Below are 15,266 nucleotides of genomic sequence, written 5' to 3' on the forward strand. Positions count from 1 at the left end.
CCCATTCCTCTTCCCTATCTTCTCCATACTGACATTCCCTTCCACAGCCTGCACCAGTGTTCACACACACACACACACACACAAATACACACACACCTCACTCACCTGGGAAACACACACTTCTCCACTCCAGTGACCTTTCACAAGAAAAGAAGAACCACATGCAAGTAGAAGAAATAATTTAATTTACTGGCAGCATTCTGACAAATGAACATACATCCTTTATGGTGTTCAACAATGTTCTGCTTCGTGAAAAAAAATATATCAGAAGCAATTGGCAAATCAAGTACAAAAAAAAAAAAGCAAGCTGGAAAAAAGTTATGTGACAAATATAAAACAATGGTATGAAACTTGTTGGAAGCAGATGACCTTCACAGTAAACCAAATCACATCACCCGTTCCATGTGTACTACAGCACATAACATGGAACTGTTCCACTACTGTGCTGGAAGAAACCACTAAAGATTTTTTTAACCCATGGTGCTCTCATGTTTGCTCACTGTCCAGTGTAAAACCACAACACATGTATACAATAATCTATCTTGTGGAAAAAAAACAAAAACACCTTGCAAGTAGGCACAACCTCCACCTCATTTTCTACAACTTTCATCAGAAGAAGTAGAAAAGGATTAATGGATATTACAATTCAAGATACACTAAATACATTTGTTGTTTTTCTGACCATTAATTATGAACATGTTTTGTTTTCTTACAAAGAATATTAAAATCTAGGTTCCAATGACCATGAAGTCTACAATAATAACTGAATTGTACGACAAAACAGAAATAGACTCATTCGAATGCTTACAGGATGTTAATTAAACACAGAAAAACCAATCTTTCCAACACTTGAGCTTTTCTCCTGTCACAATTCAAGCCCAAGAAGTGGAAAATCCAAACATATCACAATAAATAATAAAATAACTCCGGTCCAAACCTTTTTCAGCTCCATATTGTGTAGACAATTTTAATCAAAAACCAGAATGTAATGGAAGCAGAACAGAAGAAAAATAATTCCCAATATCCAAAATCACAATATTTGAACATGTTTCTTCACAATTCCAAATCAAGTACTTTAAAACATCCAAAATCACAACTACACACAATAAAACTAAAATTGTCAATATATTACATATTTTCTCACAAGAGCTGCTTAAAAAATTAATAAGCAAAGAGCAGAAAACCTCCCAAAGAATTATATTTATATATACTACGGCAAAATACAAACTGTGAAAATTAGATAAAGAGCATGACTTTGTTTTCATTAGTCATAATTGACTGAAGTACAAAATGATGTAGATATAAAAATAATAATTTTAATCAAATGTAAAAAAAAAAAAAAAAAAAAAAAAGATTTCTCTTGCTGTATCCATGCATGAAGGTACAAAATCAGTTGACCAGTTTCTGAGAAGTTAAAATAGACCAGAGACTGAAAGAGAATTACTGGAACAGCATTCTTCTTTTTTATTTTTTTCCCCAGACAAATGAACTGTGGCAGACACAAAGTCAAATGTTTTTGCCGTAAAAAACCCAAAAAAACCCAGCATGAGCCATGTTCATACATCAATCTACTGACATGATCATGATGCCAGCATTCTCTTGATGTTTATCCAGTCACCTGGGAAACTGATTATTCTGAGAATTTATGCACATGTGAAATTATTCTTGTTTTAGGGACACACTCTTGAAAAGGTAACAATGGGAAACTCTTATCAGCATTTGTTAGGGTTTTTTCCAAGAAACAAACTCTTATCAGCATTTGTTAGGTTTTTTTCCAAGAAACAGAGACATGAATCCTTCAAAACTATTCCTATCCACTCCGTGAGAGACCAACATCCACTGATCTGATAGATGAAGTGGCTTTAAATTATCCAAGTCTCATAAAATATACTGAGAAAGATTAACTTTAAAAAAACATAAATATTCTATCAGTGGAGATCATACTTACCATAAGCTCAGCCAAGCGAGTATTGCATGTGTATAATAGTTACCATTTCATACAAAAAACTGAAGATTGAAATTATGGTGTTGAAGAAAATGTACTTCCAATGCAACCCTTATTATCTGTATTCATTTGTTCTGGAACTATAAATGTGACCTTGGATTCCACAGTTCACACACACACACACACACACACACACACACACATGAAGCAAAAAGTTGCTGATTCAAAGAGGTATAGAATGGAATAGGAATTCAAAATGGAAACAACAACAAAACAAAAAAAACTATCATTAACGTCACATCAGCTTTACAAACTAAAGGCATATTAAACAGTCACACAAACATCCAACATATATGCACAGTATATGGAAGATATGAATCACAGACTATAAAGTGCAATGTTCAGCAAAGTATTATTTCATCATTAATATGCACATCACAAAAACAAAAAATAATAGGATTTGGCAACGTAACAAGAATATCCCATGATCCAACGCCAAAGAATTGATTTCCATCACCTCTTGTATCATTATTACATGTTTGTTTGTAAAAACACACTTCTTGTATCATTGTATGTTTGTGAAAACATACCTCTTGTATCATTATTGCATGTTTGTGAAAACAAACCTCTTGTATCAGTATTACATGTTTGTTAAAACAAACCTCTTGTACCATTATTACATGTTTGTTAAAACAAACCTCTTGTATGTTACATGTTTGTATCTGAAACCAAACCTTGCATCATCATTACATGTCTGTGAAAACAAACCTTTTGTGTTATTATTGCATGTTTGTGAAAACAAACTTCTTGTATCATTATTACATGTTTGTTTGTGAAAACATACCTCCTATGTTATTATTACACATTTGTTTGTGAAAAAAAAAAGGATTTGTTACAATGTATGAATAGCACTGGAAACACCTATCCTTGTTTGGAAAAGTTGTTTTCCTGTCTGCAGGCCTTGAACTTTTATTTCCATTGAAGTAAATCAAGATCTTTTCCTCCTTTTCAACTTAACACTTTTAAAAAATCCCTTTTGCTCACAGTGCCCATGTCTGATGTATTTCAGTCACAAGGGGAAAAATTACAATCACTGTCTGTAAACTTGATCAACTTTCCTTAAAAGAAGGAGAGAGAGGATTTTTTTTCTTTCTTTCTATTCTAAATCAAATTTCAACCAAACTATATCACCCCTAACTATATCACAGCAAAACTGATATGGCTTTACATGGTGGTAAGCATATCTGGAAGCTTCTGTAAACCCAAGCATGAGCCAAAGATAATAAGCCACTAAAATGCAATACACAGTGAAGATGTTGGGGATTGTGAGTATGGGAACAATACGGAGGGGCTGCAAGCCTTCTTCCATGATGGACCTTTGCAGAGCGAGAAGTAGGTGATATAACATCATAGGCAGCCCACCACTGTAAATAGCTTTTTTGAATTTACACTGTCTTTGTTTGGACAACTTTTCGGCACAGGTTATCAGTGGATCAGTTTGAACATATAATGGAGACGTTACAAGAAACACTTTCAAAGTAAACAATGAAGACAAAGAAAATAAGGGGTGTAATTATAAAACCAAATATATCTTGTAAACTTGAAAAAATAGTCACTGAAATTGTTCAAAATCCTTTCATCACAATAACGATATTCATAACGAAATTTTAGCCTTTCGCTGATCTGGAAAATAAACAGGAAATGGAGATCTGCACACACACGTGGTTCTCGCTAAAAATAACTGGGGAGCCTAAATGAAATTCAGATGAAAGTGGGTCTGCAAACCATCTCTATTATCTAACATTTTATTGTTTTAAATTCATTTTGAACCTGTTCCTTTTACTCAAAATGATTTATCAATAACAACAACAACAAATGCAACAAAAAATAAACCCCAGTAATGAAGGCATACTGAAAATCCCTTCTTTTCTAATGCTGAGAATATTTTCTGCAGTATCAGGATAAGAAAACATTTACCACTGAAGCCAACAAAATTATAAGAGCAACTTGGATTAATACATGACCAAAATCGAGTAGATGTCTGCCTTGACCCTCTTTTCTTTTTAAACTGCTGGTCAACAACTACCTTAACATTCTCATCAAGAACCATCCTCATAAATGTCATCAAAATCCAAATTAATTGGTCCAAAGAACAACAGAGAATTTGTTTTTTTTAGGTGCACATCCACTGTGCCCCTCACACTTCAAAGCACACCTCTGACCCTCCTCTCCCGACCTCCCTACCCCCCCCCCCCCCCAACCCACACCTTCATCCTCATCCCCCAAACAAAATAAAACAAAGGAAGTTCAATGCCTCTCCACTGTGCCAAAATAACAACAGGAATGGATGGATGCCACATCTATTCACTGGGGTAAATATGGAGAAGAGAGAAAACTCTTCAAACTTCTGTTTTCAAAAATAAATGTAAATCAGAGAACACATCCATTTCAGGGTAAAACTGCAGGGTTTCGGCAAGGCTAATGACACACACAAATGAACAAAACATGTTGCTTTACACTGACTGTAATTGTCAAGTGTCTCCAGACGGATGCCAGGTGCGGGTCAGGGTGGTTGACATCGTCCAGTCGGTGTGCTGCACTGTCTGTGGCCGGACACTACTGCCTGCGTCATCCTGTGAAGCTCACTCACTCCTGCACTCTCACCTAATTTTCTCCCTTTGTCTCTGCAGCAAGGCAAATGATGGCATCGTGAACAACAGTGTCATTTGTTATATCTTTTAATACTGGAAATTGCAGGCCAAACATCCACAGCAGTGTGGTATATTAAAACAAAAGGACTGAAAAAGACACAGAAAGACATGGGGGGTAAGGGGCAGGAGAGAACTGGAGAGAGAGAGAGAGGAAGAAAGAAGAGAGAAGAGGGAGAGAGAAAGGAAAGGAAAAGAGGATGTGGAAGGCAAGAAAGTGTGTGTGTGTGTGTATGTGTGTGCGCATGTGAGAGTGCATGCATGCATTCTTCAGTAAAGCTGATGTGGAAAACATAACTGCTGTAGAAAAAGATTATTTACATCACTAATGCTTGATCTCTACACTACATGTGCACTGAACTAAACAACAAAAGCAATGCTCTCTAATGCTCACGAAAACAACTAAAACAAATAGGAAGAAAGAATATTTATTTAATTAACGTTCAAGTTCAACATCAAAAAGCCTTACAGCTGAGATCTCAGGAAGGAAAAACTGCAAACAAATATAAAATAAAGGAAACAGTACACACAAAACAGATGACAGATAATAAGAAAAAAAAAAGGAAAGAAAAAACACAAAGCAAAACAAAACCTGAGACTGAGGAGGACAGAATAAGAAGACCGGGGGTGGGGGGATGGGGAGGGGGGTGTGCAAAGAAATGCTGAGAACTAAACCTTAGACAGTAATTCATTTAATCATGTAAATCTGAATAATTATCTTTCACATATGATGGCATGTTTTAAAATCAATACTGGCACACACGCATGCACACACCTACACACACACACACACACAAAGAAAAGAAAAAAAGACAAGTTGCAAACATCACCTCTGTCAAGCAAGACCTTTCAAAGGATTTCAGGAAAGTTGGTGACAGTAGGATTTGGGAGGGGGGCGGAGGTGAGGGGGCGGGGGGCGTGGGGGGGATAAATGTGGAAGTGGCTCTAAAAAGGAGCTGGCTTGGTTATATTTTTTAAATGATATGATGAAATGTGTCTTTCATCTGTGGCAAAATTGTGCTGGACATTGGCAGAATGTCCAATATTGTTCAAATCATTCAAAAAAAAAATTTTTTTTTTTTTTTATATTAAAGAAAAGAGCTGTAAATCTAAATTCATTGTGATGTTTTTTTCCCTGGATGATTGTATGGCTGTACAGTTTACTATGGCTGTTCAGAATAAAAATAAAACCAGTATCTTTTTTAACTGGCTTTCCTGGAAGAAATTAAAACACCCTAAAATCTCATGACAATGCCTCCCATATCCCCGACACCATTCATGACAATGCCTCCCATATCCCCGACACCAGTCATAATTCTACTGTTCTCGTTATATGAAGTTCAGCTGTTTGTCAACTCAGGTTGGCCATTTGTAAAAAAAAAAAAAAGTACAACTAAAAGCAAAGTGTAGAATATGATTATACACGAACAAATCAATAAACACACACACACACACACACACACACACACACACATACATATATATATATATATATATATATATATATATATATAAATATATATATATATATATATATATAGATACACACACACACACAAACACTTCGCAAAAAAAATAAATAGGCACACAAAATGTACATGCAATATTATATATACATTCAAAAATAACAAAACCAAAACTCTCAACGTGTGTGACAGTGAGGCAGCCAGTGTGTTGGATTCTCACCCAATAAAATCATGGTTCGAACCCTGGCAGGACCTACTGGATTATTGGAGGAATTATAATTTATTCATTTATTGTCTATTTATTCATTCATTTATTTATTCATTTACCTATTTACTTATTTATTTATGCTATCGACCATATAAATATATATGCATATTTCTGCTTAATGCCATAACAGATTTTTCCACATACACTAACACCCCCCCTTCAGAAAAATGCAAAGGACTGGTCACCTTAAAACCTTCACCTGTCAGAATTATCAAATTACCCATATTTATAGATCCCACAATCTGTTATCTTCTTTTTTGTTTTCTTTTCTTTTTTTTCTTTTTCTTTTTCACAGTGTTACGGAAATACACACAGTTCAGCAGGATACTGACAGTCAAGCTCACTCACAAGCCCACTTGTAGTAACTAAGTAACTGTTGGAGCTGTAATCCTCAAAATCGATTTTTTTTTTTTTTTTTTTTTTTTTTAATATCAATGACTCCACCTTTCCCTGGAAAATAAATAAACAAATATAATTTTTGAAAAATAAAAAAACAAAACAAATAAACAACAGATCAATAAGTAAATGAAATGACAAATAAACAAACACAAATGGAAAAAATCAATAACTTAACAAATAAATGAGTTAATATAAAAAATGTATGAATAAGATATTAAAGAAATCAGACAAGCTTGTATCAATATTCAATAACATTCACGCTGAATTAATGGACACAATCTGTCACAACAAAAAATCATAGTAGATGAAAAAAATCTTACAAAACAAAATACAAAATGTTAGAGGCATGAAAAAAAAGTTAGTGATAAAGTAAAAACTACAATAAGCATATAATAATAATGATAATATCAATATTGACAATATTAATGTCAGTGACAAAGGGAAAAAGTTTACTATCTGCATTTCGGATACATCAACACAAGCAACCAAACAGCTACTGATTATCACCTTACATCAGAAAAGCCAAAAGCTTACAGGAGAAGCAACATGCAGTAATCTGCAATCCATGTTTTTTTTTCTGAACATGTTCATCAGCATGCACATTCTAATTACAACAGATGCACATCAACATAAGAATGAAAAGGATATTTATGTTCACCCAATGAAGACTTTCACCAACATTAACATTGTTTCCAGGTCAATTTATACACCAGGTACCCATCTCAAGTATGCACAGTCCAGCCACTTTAATTTTTTTTAAAATTATCAGTTTACAAACAACCCATGAGCTGTCTCCAACAATCTTGAATAGAGTTCATTGGCTCTGCTGTCAGCTGTGACTGAAGTCTTGGATCATTCCTCTATTAATTATGTATCAAAATGTGAACAAACCCTAACACCTGTACAGATCACCAGCATAAAGTTCCACGCTGAACATTACCTAATCACCACCATGGAGTAACATAATAAATATCAATGGAAGTTTCTAAAACACACTGAAAGCACAAAATAATTCAAAAAACAATATGAAACTGTGAAAGTTTCAGCACGGCTGAGGAAGTTTCTGAATTCTTGGTCACACACACACATCTACCTCATTTTGCTAGGATGACTTTTATGGGGAGAGGGTAAGAAAGCTTGAGAGAATGGATGAAATCACGACCTGTAAAAATTCCAAATGAACGATGCCATCAAGAAAAATCTTACCAGCTATGAATTATGACCTCCAACTTGTGTGAAAAACAGTAACGTTTCATCATCAGTTAATTTAATATTCATCATCTGGCATCTTGGTCTCTTCGTGACAAGACTAGAACAATGAATTTCATCGTAAGCTGCCCCCACACTTTTAACGTCAAGATCCGATGTCTTGAATTTTCAATGCAAGCTGTCAACACAATCCCTGATAGCCTTCTACCTGTCTTTGTGCCCATTGTGTTTAACAATAGGATCCCTTCCCTGGTTCTGCAGTGAATCCCTCATAAGCTCTGATCTCCAAAGTGACAATGACACTGCACACACTTTTCTTTTGCATCCCCTCTTACCACAATTACACTTGCCTGACATATTCCCCCTCAACCCCACACTTTCAAACAGTATAATGGAATGTCTTTTTTTTTAAAAACATTTCAACGTTTACATTACCCTTGTATCAGGCAAACAACAATACACACCATCCAGACATGCAGTTTTAACACATGTGCAAAAAATGATGATTAAAAATCTGATTACACATGACGTATTTTACAGCTGCCTCAAAAAAATAGAATAGGAAAAATAAGGGCCAAAAGAACTATGGTTCAGCATCTCCAGTGAACATTAACATACACAAATGCAAACTGCAGAGCAGGTCAAGTACACTTAAGACACATGCTTACTTCTTCTTTCCTGAATACGTATATACACACAATCACACATGTGTACCATGCTCCCTTAAGATAAACACAATGTGTTCTTAGGTTTTTCAGTGAACAGGCAGTGAATTACAAAACTTATAAGCTCTGACACAGTGTGAATCATTGGGAAGGAAAGGATCATTATGGAGGAAAACACATGCCAGAAATTCAGTAAAAAAAAAAAAAAAAAAAAGTTAATTACAAAGTACATGTTCATCTAAAGAAATGACAATCTGACTTTAACATGAAGGCAACAGCTGTTGTCATTAACATTTTTACAAAGTAGACAGAAACATTTAATGAATTTCAACAAAGCGAACTGAAAAACTTAATAAATTTCAACAGAGTAGACTGAGCCACTTTGTAATTTTCAACAAACTAATCTGAAACACTTTATGAATTTCAATAAAGTAGACTGAAACACCTAATGAATTAAAAAAAAAAAAAAATGTAAACGTACGTGAATCATTACATTCTATTTGTTACCAAACCACTCATGAACTGGTTGCCAATGCTGGAGGAGGAGGATAAAAATCCACTGTAACATGACAACAATGTCTTAAGAAGAAGCAAAAAGTGGGATTAAAAAATATCCAAGATGTTAAGTTGTGGCTCAAAAGCAGACACACATAAACCATTTGTAACATTTGACAATCATGTTCTGTTTGAATCAGATATACACCACACAACCAACTGGTGATGTGCTGTTAACCTGCAAGACTGATCACTTTCCATGTATAAAGTCTTGTTATGATTTCAGACAGCTTTCCAAAAATAAAATCCAAGGCTAAATACTGCTACCACTAATAAAAGTATCGATACAGCACTGAATTGGTAGACACCTACATGTTTCCACATCAGTCCTTCATACACATGCATCACTGATTCAGTGGGATGAAAGACAACAAATAAACACATGAAAAAATCTAACGAAAACTGACCAGTAAAAAGAAAGGGGGAGAGAAAGCTATTTTGGAAAGAGGTCAGACCAGGGACCAGGCTTGAGAGAGCTGAGTGCTGAGGTTTGACAAGTGAAAGAGGGAACGAGTTCCAAGTGATAAGTAAGTAGTAAGACATCACAAGTAAAGAAGAAATCAAGATGCACAACACATTCACCTGTCTCTTAACACACCACACACTCAACTTCACCTGGTCTCCAAGGGTTCTGCGCATTTATCTGGAGCATTCCTTTTTTTCAGATGGAAACAAACAATTCATTGAGACATGCATTGACTTTGTTACATGCATCAAGTGCCTGAGCCCTGTGGCACTGTTGATTACAAAAAAAAAAAAAAAAAAAAAAATCTGTGAAAATGCAGAAGCAATGTAACAAGCAGCCTTCTTTATAATGTACAAAAAACAATCTGAAAGGTCAAATAAAGTTTCAGAGGATCAGGCCTAAGAAAAAAAAAGGTTGGTTTACAGTTTCCATTTTTATGCCCTGACCCCATGAATTTTACACCCAGCCGAACAAACATTAACATGACAAAACAAGAGAGGCAAGGCCTTCAAGGCTCACACGTGATGAGCATTTTATCCATTAAAGAAATGACGAGAAAAAAAGATTTTCTTAATCATTAAAAATCAGTTTTAAACTAAATATTATCAAGCTTGGGGGAAAAAAGAGAGAGAGATGAGTGGGATCGCACCAGGTCAGAAGCAAGCAGACTTATTCACAGTGCTAAAATGCATCTGCCAAGAACAACCAAAATCAATATTTAAACCCATATTCTTTAGCACAATAAACTGATTACTGTATTTGAGGTGTTAACACCATTTAAATCATGTTATCTTGATGTATCTTGATTATTTATGACATTCTTTTTAGTGCGCGGTAATGGAGACATTGCTATCGCTCACCGCAACATGTGACCGTTTTATCCAGAACTGCACAGACTGGTGTATGCCAGGCTTTCCAAAACTGAAACTGTTGATTCATTTTTTCTTTTGTGTTCATTCTAGTTAATTCAATATCCACTTTAAAATATTCATATGCAGTAAACATGCCGATGGGTGTAGTTAATGTCACTGTGTGTGTGTTCTGTCCAGAATTTGTATTTTCTTTTAATTGCAAACAAGAAAAACAATGTCATGCTGTCTTCAAACCGAAATATACAACAACTGGGAACAGCCTTTCTGGATCCGAAGCATCAACTAAATGAATTTAATAAGCCATTCAAGATCTAGAAACATGGCTTAATCCAGAAGACTTACAACCTATCATTGTGATGAATGTGAAGATTTTTTCCCACTATGTTTAATCCAAATTTGGTATTGGCACATAAAGTATTTCAAGAGAATATGAATTTGTTAAAGTTTACCACACACCCACACCCATGGACACAGACAACCGACCACCGGGTTATAACATAGTCTGACATTGTTCCCACAAGTGAGTCAAGTGAGTCTAAAAAAGCCTTCCTCTTTCAGTCACAAAAACAACAAACGACAGACAAGAAGTAAAATGTGTGAAATGCAAAAAGCCTGACATGAGAGACCGCTATAATTCTACGACACCATCACCCACGCCGCATCTCAAAACTTCATAAATGTAAATAAAAAGAGTCGTTTCAAGTTGTTTTTTTTCTGCATGCGCTTGCCTTTACTCTTGATCGCTCACCCTAAAAATCAAAGTGTTCCTTCCTGTATGCTGGGTTTAACATGGTCACACATGTAAAGCCCCACTTGTAGATGTAAGTGAATGTGGGCCATAGCCACACACAGAAAGAAAGAAAAACCTCTTGATAACATTTGCAAGAAACAAGCACACATAATCTTTGAGTCAGCCCACAGGTCTTGAACTCATTCTGTATGCATGAATGGTTATCCACCAAAATAAGAAAGAAAAGAGGGGTGGTGGTGGGGGTGTGGGGGAGCAGGGGGGGGGACCCACTTCCAGCCTGATAATGTTTCTTCTAACGTTGAACCTGTAAACCAACATCATTTTCTTTGGCCTGACAGAGCATTGAGGATACCAGTGCACAGCAAGAACTCAGTGTATTCACAGCAGTGTACGGGGAAGGGTGACAGGACATTTGTAGGGCAAGATGAAAAGTACTTTACCATGGAATTATCACCCACTTTTAGGCTCTATCTGGGTCTGAACACAGAAAATAGGCCAAAACAATTAATTCAGTGTAAACACTGCTCAAAGGATTATTAAAACAGTTTTAATGGCCACATTGAGGCTCTATCTGTGTCTAAACATAGAAAATAGGCCACAACCAACAATTCAGTGTCAACACAGCTAATGAATGAGCAAAAATGTTTTTACAGCCACACCGAGGCTCTGTCTGGGTGTCAACACAGAAAATGGACATCAATCACATCAGTATAAACACTAATAATAGGATGAATCAAATCAGCCTTAACACACGTACAAGGATAAGTAAAAGTATCTGTTTGGGACTGAACACAGAAAGTAGGCCACAACAATCAAATCAGTACAAACACTACTAATATGATGAGTCAAAGCGTTAACTACCTCTATCCTATTATTTGTTACAAAGCAAGGTTAGAGAAGCAAAGAGACACAAAGTGAGAAAGACAGAGACAGACAGAGAGAGAAAGAAAGAAAGAAAACAGACAGACAGTGGGAAACCAAGAAAGAAACAAATACAAGCAGACAGAAAGTCTGACAAAGAAGAAACTGTTTCAAAGACCACATTATTCCTCTTCTTTGTACACTTCTTAAGCTTATCTTATTTCTTTATTCATTAACCCCCTGACTCCCATTACATTACATAATTTGGACAGAAACTAAAGTTGTAAACATAGTAACAGGGACATGCACACATAAACAAATACATAAACTTCAATGATAAAAACATGTAATATCAAAAACTTCCACTTTCCATCATGATAATCATAATAAAAGATATTTCATCCTTATTCATACAACATTATGAATAAAACGCTGAAGTACAAAAAATTCTTTTCAAACTTCTGTTTCCATCACAATATCATGAGAAACACTGTTCTCTTCTTCAAACTTTCCAATGTAAAGAAAAGGAGGTTGAAGTGCTAATTCATTACAATTACTTATTTTCCCAAACTGCTAACATTTTTTTCTAAACAAATCCAAAACTCATTCCGTTTTTCTTGAATATGTTTACTTTGTTTGCTGAGAATATGTTTGTCCAAACAAACAGAAAAAATAGCAATTACTAGTAATGAAAGTAGCACTATATCCTTCATTTACAATTTTGTGAGTGTATCTTACTGAACTATTTTCAAACACTTTCATCACAGTCAGATCTTTCATACAAACATGTGCATGAAACATACACTCACACATGCATGCACATGCACAAACACACACATGTGCATGCATGATTTACAAACACCACAGACAGCAATATTTCAAACAAAGAGGACAACATAAAACTGATGACATACGGAAAGGTATTAATTACACAGATTACAGCTTAACCTAAAACGATGAAAACACAACCGAACATAAAAGAAAGAAAAAATATAAAACCTGAGTCCAGAGTTTAGTTTGAACCTCAGGTCATAACAATATGCTGTCTCTCATTCAGAACAGCTCACACTTTCATGATTTGTGTAATATTCAATCAGTTTCAGTTCAATCACTTTTCTTTCTCTTGAGTTTCAGTCCATACTGAAGAGACACATACATAATCTGAATGAATGTTTGTGATTAGTCAGCTTCTAACTGTTCATTTTTAAATGATTCATTTGACATAAAAAAAATCAAACAAGTATAAAACAGAATCGTAATACAGCTGGTGACAATGAAAGTCTGGAAAAGAGAAACCAGAAGGAGAATGAGAGGAGGAAAACAGGAAAAAGCTAGAGGAATCTTTAGACGAATGTTGAAGCTGTGGGGATAGGGGAGAGGGGGAAGAGACAGAGAGAAACGAAACGAAGCAAATTTTTATTTTACAAGGGTAGTGGAGTAAGCACAGCTGCTTTTTTACATCCAGCTCTCAAAGAGAGAGGGTGGGGGTGGTCAGCAATGCTCAACTGAATGAGTATAACTGGGGCAGAGAGAAAGAGGGAGATCAGCAGAGCCCTGTGGAGCCCAGAGACAGTGGGTAGGAGGTGGAGAGGGGGTGACAGGGTTAAGTATAAGTGAAGACAAGGCTATCTGGGACATCCTGACCTCAGTTTCCTCCCCTTTCCCCACTTCTCTCACTTCTTCATCTAACTTTGGGCATGACCAGTTTTTTTTTGTTTTTTTGTTTTTTTGTTTTGTTTTGTTTTGTTTTTTAACCTGGACTTTCTTGGGTCGACCACCGTTTTATTTTACACAATCAACTAAACACCATGGAAATAATCAAAGCAATGCACAGCATTCCATAACTATGTCAAAGTAATCAACAGCATTTATGGAATAAATACAACTTTTCATTTACTGATTCTGGGCTTGTTACAATAATATTCATCCTTTATTAATATTGCAAATGACAAGACAGTACTAAAAAAAATATATAAAAAAATAAATAAATAAAATGAAAAGGTTATAATGTGCTATGTCCACACAGACTATGCTGCACTCATTAATCATTGTTCACTTTGTTTAAAAAAAATCTATCCTGTTTCATGTCAGATATACCCCCCCAAGTTATTCTCCGGTTTAGGGTATATAAAATCTCTGTTTTGGGCATGACTAGTTGACTTTGATGTTTAATATATATGTCTGTGGAGATTCACGGTATGTGAGTGTAATGGATCAGACTTCAGTGTGTGTGTTCCTCAGTTTAACATCCATTCAAATAGTGTGATTCTTGACGAACTTTCATATGTGTGTGTGTGTGTGTGTTTATGCGTTTGTGTGTAAACAGGGATGCTTAAGACTGAAAAATGACCAATAATTTTCTTTTAATAAAATGATATGAATGGAATTCAATAAGTACCAGCTTTGTTTAATGTTCAAACCTCTTCCACAGCTATTCTCAATCAGGTGTCTTGGGGCCCGTGATAATGAGCAGAGCAGCTCCCAAAGTGGTGAAAGGACTACAAAGATGATGGCACGAAATGAGACACAAAGAGATGACTAACAAAAAAGAAAAAGACACCAGCAAATAGAGCAACAGAAAAGAGGAAATTTCTGTTATTTTTTTCACTAAACAAAAAAAGGAGGGTAATTTCTCAGGTTTACCAAAAGATGATTTCATCACCCACGCAAAGGAACATCACCATTTTTGTTCATACTTAGGATTGTCTGTCCATTAAACAGGCTACTCCTTATGAGTGTTTAAACCTCATCATTGCGGATGATAAAACCCTGATTTCATGCCCCATTACATTCATGCTTCCCTTCATAAGCATTTACACATTATGAAACAAAAGTGAAAAAAAAAGAAAGAAAGAGGCACAGAGTGTAAATAAAAATAATTCCCATACACAACTGATATGTCTCACAAAGTCTAAAGGCAATGCTCATACATCATAATTTAGCTCAGCACAATATCTTCCTTGTCACATTTTTCTTTCTTTACGTAAGTAACTATCTGCTTCTACTATAAAGATCAAATAAACATCAGAAAAACAGAAGTAAGACTTCACAGCACGGGTCAATATACAATAAAAGCAGACGGCTCTGTTCCTCTGTCCTTC

General features: G+C 35.4%; 1 protein-coding gene across 8 annotated transcripts in view; it reads right to left on the bottom strand.

Annotated features, from left to right (window-relative positions):
• Positions 1 to 168: 168 nt before the first annotated feature.
• LOC143292866 (rho GTPase-activating protein 44-like) overlaps positions 169 to 15,266 on the bottom strand; it is a 48,817-nt gene continuing 33,719 nt past the window's right edge. For 3 of the 8 annotated variants that reach the window (XM_076603509.1, XM_076603508.1, XM_076603503.1), the window contains one exon: positions 169 to 4,629. In XM_076603509.1, coding sequence (XP_076459624.1) covers positions 4,610 to 4,629 — 20 coding nt within the window. In that variant the 3' untranslated portion in view covers positions 169 to 4,609. Of the gene's footprint in view, positions 4,630 to 11,744; positions 11,782 to 15,266 lie in introns of all 8 variants that reach the window. The other 5 variants (XM_076603507.1, XM_076603505.1, XM_076603506.1 and 2 more) reach the window with 3 other exon arrangements.

The sequence above is a fragment of the Babylonia areolata genome, chromosome 18, assembly GCF_041734735.1.
Source record: "Babylonia areolata isolate BAREFJ2019XMU chromosome 18, ASM4173473v1, whole genome shotgun sequence".
In the NCBI taxonomy this organism is placed as follows: Eukaryota; Metazoa; Mollusca; class Gastropoda; order Neogastropoda; family Buccinidae; genus Babylonia; species Babylonia areolata.